At 44.4% G+C, this 7,281-nt stretch overlaps 1 protein-coding gene across 12 annotated transcripts in view; it reads right to left on the bottom strand.

Moving 5' to 3' along the window:
• Positions 1-6,122: 6,122 nt before the first annotated feature.
• ILF3 (interleukin enhancer binding factor 3) overlaps positions 6,123-7,281 on the bottom strand; it is a 44,807-nt gene continuing 43,648 nt past the window's right edge. For all 12 annotated transcript variants that reach the window (XR_011558200.1, XR_011558199.1, XR_011558201.1 and 9 more), the window contains one exon: positions 6,123-6,751. Coding sequence is in view for 8 of the 12 variants with exons in the window: in XM_070741798.1 (XP_070597899.1) it covers positions 6,621-6,751 (131 nt within the window). In the remaining 4 variants the exon portion in view is untranslated. The remainder of the gene's footprint in view (positions 6,752-7,281) is intronic.

The following is a 7,281-nucleotide window of genomic DNA, read 5'->3' as shown; positions in this document are numbered from 1 at the left end:
TTCAACATATAGAATATAGTTTAACATCATAGATAAATTTCTAACATTTGTGATAAAAGCATTTGTGTTTCACCAATCCTTCCTCAGATATAGCAATAACTAGACAAAATATACATGAAAATTAAGATACAAAATGTAAAAAGAATCAGCATTTAAACAAGCAGCTTATAAAAAGTTCTTCAGAGTTTTCTTCCAAGTCTTGTTTTTTCCAACAGCTGTTTGGATTGATTAGAGCAGTGATTTTCCCAAAATCATTTGGTGGATTTTCCAAGGAACCAGATTCCTGTCCTTCTGAGTATTTTGAAAATTCAGGGAGAAGTTCAGAATCAGGTTTTTCAGCCTCCTTTGATGTCATGCCATCTATATGTTTCTTCACAATGAACTGGAATCCAGGCAGACCTGAAGGAATTAAGCACAACTACAAAAAAACCTTTTCCAGGTTGTTAGTGATAGGTGCTGACCATGTTTTTATCCAGTAGAGCTTGATAATAGACCAATGGTGTAAGCCAGTGATTTTCAACCTTTTTTGAGCCGCAGCACATTTTTTACATTTACGAAACCCTGGGGCACATTGAGCAGGGGGGGGGGGGGGCTAAAAAAAGTTTGGACAAAAAAATTATTTCTCTTCCTCCCCTTCGCTCTATTTCTTTCTCCCTCCCTTTCTCTCCCTTCCTTCCTCTTTCTCTCCATCCCTCTTTCTTTCTCTTCCTTCCTCTTTTTTGCTCTTTCTCTCTCCCTCCCTACGTCCCTCTATATCTTTCTCTCTCCTTCCCTCCCTCTTTCTCTCTCTTGCTTTCTTTCTCTTGTTCTTTCTCTCTCTTGCTTTCTTTCTCTAGTTCTTTTTCTCTCACTCACTCTTTCTTTCTCTCTCTTGCTTTCTTTCTCTCTGAGCTTCGCGGCACACCTGACCATGTCTCGCGGCACACTAGTGTGCCACGGCACACTGGTTGAAAAACACTGGTCTAAGCAATAGTTCTTGATGCCTAAAATTATGCTCATAGGCAGTTAAATTTTGTAAAGAAATATTACCATATATACTCAAGTATAAGTCAACCCGATTATAAGCCAAGGCACCTACTTTTGCCACAAAAACTGGGAAAATTTATTGACTCCAGTATAAGTCGAGGGTGGAAAATGCAGTGGCTACTGGTAACTTATAAAAACGGAAACCAATAAAATTGCATCAATTAAGCCATCAGTAGATTAAATGTTTTAGAATATTTATTTCAAAGAAAACCAGTAAACTAGCTCTGTAAGTTTAAAAGAGGGTAAACAGGTATATGTCCCCCCAAGGCAGGTGTAGACAAAAAAAAAATGCAAGTACTTACCTCAATCCCCCGCTGCTCCCACTGGTTTGGGTTAGGGTACCTGGCCTCTCCTTGCCTCAAAATGATACAATTTCCCTATCTATTTACTATTACTGAACATCCAAAATATTTAATTCTATTTACCCTATTTTTTGGTGTATAAGACACACTGGTGTATAAGAAGCACCTAGATTTTAGAGGAGAAAAACAAGGAAAAAAGTATTCTGAACCAATTGGTGTAGTATTATATTGTGTATATACAATATATAGTATATATTGTAATATATATTATATTATATATTACCAGTACAGTGGAACCCCGACATAAGAGCTGCTCTACTTAAGAGCAACTCGAGATAAGAGCTGGGAGGGGAGAGATATTTTTGTTCTACTTACAAGCCCAAATTCGAGATACAAGCGCCAAGGAGCTGTCTCCTGAAGCCAAACGCTAACTTCCGCGTTCGGCTTCAGGAGACAGCTGCGAAGCGGCGCGTGTGTTTTAAAAGGTTGCAGCCGGCCTGGGGGGCTCGGGGGGGTGCTTGCAGCTTTCTTTCTTGCTCTTTTTCTTTCTCTCTTTTACCTTCCCTTCTATTTCTTCTTTTCTTTCTCCTTCCCACCTTCTTCCCTCCCTCCCTCCCTTCACTCATTCCTCTCTTACTCTCCCCTTTCATAAGTTTCCTTGCTTCCTTCCTCTGTTCCTGTCCCTTCCCCCTTTCTTTCTTTCTTTCTTGCTCTTTTTCTTTCTCTTTTACCTTCCCTTCCTCTATTTCTTCTTTTCTTTCTCCTTCCCACCTTCTTCCCTCCCTCCCTTCACTCATTCCTCTCTTACTCTCCCCTTTCATAAGTTTCCTTGCTTCCTTCCTCTGTTCCTGTCCCTTCCCCCTTTCTTTCTTTCTTTCTTTCTCTCTTTTACCTTCCATTCCTCTATTTCTTCTTTTCTTTCTCCTTCCCACCTTCTTCCCTCCCTCCCTCCCTTCACTCATTCCTCTCTTACTCTCCCCTTTCATAAGTTTCCTTGCTTCCTTCCTCTGTTCCTGTCCCTTCCCCCTTTCTTTCTTTCTTTCTTGCTCTTTTTCTTTCTCTTTTACCTTCCCTTCCTCTATTTCTTCTTTTCTTTCTCCTTCCCACCTTCCCTCCCTCCCTCCCTTCACTCATTCCTCTCTTACTCTCCCCTTTCATAAGTTTCCTTGCTTCCTTCCTCTGTTCCTGTCCCTTCCCTCTTTCCTTCCTTCCCACCCTCCGTCCATTCATTCACCCATTCCTCTCTTGATCGCTTAAAGCCGGTCCCTGGTGCAAAAAGGGTTGGGGACCTCTGTCCTACAGGATTGGGTGGCAGAGAAGTTGAACATATGTAAATTTAAAAGTTTAAGAAAGTTTACAAGTTAAGTGAAAGAAACTTCATTATTCATTTATATGTACATGTACATTTCTTCATTAAAAACATGTCTTTCTGCATAATTTAGACTAACTTTGTGAGTTTTTTGAGGGCTGGAACCAATTAAAATTATTTACATTAATTCCTATGGGGAAAAGTCGTTCGAGATAAGAGCTGCTCGACTTAAGAGCCCAGGTCCGGAACGAATTAAACTCGTATCTCGAGGTACCACTGTATAGCAGAATACTTTTTTAAACCATGTACACTTTTTTCAAACTTGACAGCTTCAAGACTTGTGGACTTCAACTCCCAGAATTCTTCCACCAGCCATACTAGCTCAGAAATGGGAGTGAAGGCCACAAGCCTTAAACTTGCCAGGTTTGAAGACCCTTGCACTCCTAACCCCTAACTCAAAGAAACAAAACAAACAAGGACAATTCATTTTGTTTGTTGTTCCTTTAGTCACAGAAATGGCTAGTGTTAGAATCATTTACAATTAGTTCCCTGCTGAGGTTTCCTTAACAGTACTGCTATACCATATGGTTTTCAAAGACCCCTCTCTTGACCACTCCAATTTTTACAATTGAAGTACATGGAAATATATAGTGATGATGATAAACCTGAAATATTCCTTAAAAGGAGTGTTTCTAGAGCAGGGATCCCCAATGTTGGCAACTTTTAAGACTTGTGGATGACAACTCCCAGAATCCAGCCTATGCCATGAGAAGCCTCCTTCCCAGATAAAAGCCGCACATCTATCCAGTTCAGAAACCCCTAAACCAGAACTGAAGAGGGCGGCACCGACTCTGAGAGGAATCAGCAATGGATCTACTTTTGCTGAATGTGGTTGCCCTGCATTTCAGCAACCCCTTCTGCTGGGACCTTTTCAAGAGCTCAACCCCTCTTCAAGAATGTCAAAGGAGCAATCCAGATGCCAACTGCCCCTGCATTGAATGCCACAGTCCAACCTTGTTTTAATCCGGAGTCAGCTCGATTCCAGAATTGCTTCCTTCTTGAGTGAGCAGCGTTCCCAGTGAAGGCAAACGAGAGCCTACGAATGGTTGTTCCAGGCAGCCATGAGTGGATTCTACCTTCCCTGTCCCGCAGGGACGCAGCTCGGATCCTTCACTCTGGCTAAGCCTGCCTGGGAAGCATGGGAGGTATAGTCCTGAAAATCCGGGAGGAAGCTGCCTGGGGGTTGCCACTGACCACGGGGTTACTGGTGGCTCCAGCTAGGGATCACCCCCTTGCCTCTCCCCCTTCCCTCCCAGGCCCTAAGGGGGCTTCATGGAAGCGGCCAGCTGCACCCTGTGGCCTGCATATCATGCTTGGATGGGCTCAGAAAAGCCCTTTTCCCTCCCTTGCAAGCCCACCACCCAGCTGGGTCTCCGGATTGCAGTGGGCAGCCTGTTTCACCGATCCATCTGCCACTGCGGCAGCCAATGCCAGGACCACCCGCAGCAGTGAATTGGCGAAACGGTCTGCCTGCTACAATCTGGAGACCCAGCCGGGCGATTAAGGGGTGAAGCAGCCATGAGGTGACCGGGGAACAGAAGGGCGGCCTCCTGTGCTGCATGTCCACCGTCTTCATAGGACTTATTTTTGGGGTAGGTCGTATTTTCAGGGAAACATGGTATATCCTTTTAAGCCACAATATACAGTGATCCCCCGGGTATTGCGACCCCGATCATTGCGAACGGCTATATCGCGATTTTTCAACCCGGAAGTCAAAACACCATCTGCGCATGCGCGCCCTTTTTTCTATGGCCACGCATGCGTAGAAGGCGCCGGGCAGATCAGCTGCTGGGCGGCTTCCCTGGGTCTTCCCCCTCTTGCTGGCGGGAGGGCGAAAAGCCCTCCCCAGCACCCGCTCGCCCGCCGTTCGCCCGCCCTTCGCCCGGCCACCCGCCGTTCGCTCGCTGCTCGCCCGGCCACCCGGGTTCGGGGGGGTGCTGGCAAGCCCCCCATGCCGGCGGCGACGTTTTAAAACAGCCGCGCGGCTTCCCAACTGAGTCCCGAAGCCAAACGTCTTCCGCGTTTGGCTTTGGGACTCAGTTGGGAAGCCGCGCGGCTGTTTTAAAACGTCGCCGCCGGCATGGGGGGCTTGCCAGCACCCCCCAGACCCCCAACCCGGGTTTGGGGGGCTGCTAGGAAGCCCCCCATGCCGGCGGCGACGTTTTAAAACAGCCGCGCGGCTTCCCAACTGAGTCCCGAAGCCAAACGTTTTCCGCGTTTGGCTTCGGGACTCAGTTGGGAAGCCGCGCGGCTGTTTTAAAACGTCGCCGCCGGCATGGGGGGGGGCTTGCCAGCACCCCCCGGACTCCCAACCCGGGTTTGGGGGGCTGCTAGGAAGCCCCCCATGCCGGCGGCGACGTTTTAAAACAGCCGCGCGGCTTCCCAACTGAGTCCTGAAGCCAAACATCAAAGGCGAACTTCCGGAAGTTCGCTTCAGGACTCAGCTGGGAAGCAGCGTGAGCGAACGGCGTGGGCGGGCGAAGGGCGGGCGCGCGGGCAGGCAGGCGGCGGACAAGCGGCGGGCGCGGCAGCAGCGAGGAGTTTGCGTGGGCGGCGGGGAAACCCCAATCTTTGGCTCCTCGCTGCTGCGGCGGAAGTAAAAACACCATCTGCGCATGCGCAGATGGTGTTTTTACTTCCGCACCGCTACTTCGCGAAAAACCGATCATTGCGAGGGGTCCTGGAACGGAACCCTCGCAATAATCGGGGGACCACTGTATATTGCATATAATACAGAATCCAGAAGGCCATCATAGCAGAAAAAGCATGCACAATGAAGAAACCCCATACTCAATTTGTATAGTCTGGAGGACAGAAGGAAAATCATTTAAATGATCGAAACATTTAAATATGTTAAAGGGTTAAATAAGGTCCAGGAGGGAAGTGTTTTTAAAAGGAAAGTAAACACAAGAACAAGGGGACACAATCTGAAGTTAGTTGGGGGAAAGATCAAAAGCAACATGAGAAAATATTATTTTACTGAGAGTAGTAGATCCTTGGAACAAACTTCCAGCAGACGTGGTAGATAAATCCACAGTAACTGAATTTAAACATGCCTGGGATAAACATATATCCATCCTAAGATAAAATACAGAAAATAGTATAAGGGCAGACTAGATGGACCAGGAGGTCTTTTTCTGCCGTCAGACTTCTATGTTTCTATACTGCCTCATTTTTCACTCATCCTTTTAAAGAAATTAGATTTAAGATAATTTCAGTTAATAAAAAACTTTAAACTCCAAAAAGAAAAAAATTAAATGCACATGAGTATTATTGGCATAATAGTTAGGATAAGTGAAAGGTATTTTAATAAAATAAAAAAATATAACATAATAAGATTTCTTTAAAATTAAAAAAATATTGGTATTATCCTTTTACTGTTTAAGAAATAGTTTGGGGGCAGAATAACATTCTAGACACACACATGAAGAGTTTATGTTTATTTGTCTACATTCAGCATAATCCAGGAACTGTCTGAATGACCCAGACATACAAACCCACTCTTTCCCACAAATTTAAAAACAAATCACTTATAAAACTGAAAAACACTAAAGCATTAAAATACGGAAAGCTTTTTTAAACTCACTTCACAAAAGCAGAAGACATCCCTTATCCATTTAAAGCAATCCTGTATGTTAATACCTGAATTTAATTTAAACAAGAGGGATGCTGAACTCAAATTCTATTTAGACAAAAAAACTGAAATGGCAAACTAACAAACCATTAAATACACAATTAAATGTCCAAAATACAGCTAATTATGAAATCACAATGTACTCAACCATTAGTGACTGATATCACAAAGAGCACTGCAACATGGAAACAGGGTTTACATGTTTACTGTGATGCAATAAAACTTAATATTGAAAGGTTATGCAAATTTAGGAGAAACAAAGATATAGACCCATCAAGAACAAACTAGTTTATCTAAACTGATAGTTCATGCTGTGGTCATTTCTGCCATATCCAGCTTGCGGAGGTTGATAGGAATTGGGAGGTCCACTGTAATTCTGATTTGAAGCTGGAGAATTGTAATTTGACTGAGAATATCCACCTAGAAAAATTGAAAGTTACCTTAATATACCACTGTAAATGCTACTTCAGTTATTTCCAATTATTATACATGAGTATTTGGAACACAGAACTAGACATAATAACAAGCACATATACAGTGGTACCTCTACTTACAAACTTCGTTCCATGACAGGTTCTTAAGTAGAAACGTTTGTAAGTAGAAGCAATTTTTCCCATAGGAATCAATGTAAAAGTGAATAATGCGTGCAAACCCATTAATAATAATAATTTATTAGATTTGTATGCCGCCCCTCTCCGGAGACTCGGGGCGGGAAATCCACAACTTTAAGGCTTAAAAAAAAAGCGGCAGGCGGACAAAGCGAAGGCAAACGGAGTGGAAACAGGCAGCAAAGAGAAGCGAGGAACGAAGGCAAACGAGTGGAGACTGGCAGCGAAGGAAGTGTCTGCCCCAAATTGCTCAAATTGCTTCCAAAATCACCCCTCCAGAGGCTTCTTTTGCTGCCCCAAATCACTTCAAAATTCACCCCTCCAGATGCTTCCTTCACTGCC

Source organism: Erythrolamprus reginae, chromosome 2 (genome assembly GCF_031021105.1).
Source record: "Erythrolamprus reginae isolate rEryReg1 chromosome 2, rEryReg1.hap1, whole genome shotgun sequence".
NCBI classification, from domain to species: Eukaryota; Metazoa; Chordata; class Lepidosauria; order Squamata; family Dipsadidae; genus Erythrolamprus; species Erythrolamprus reginae.
This window is presented reverse-complemented; position numbering and strand designations above follow the sequence as displayed.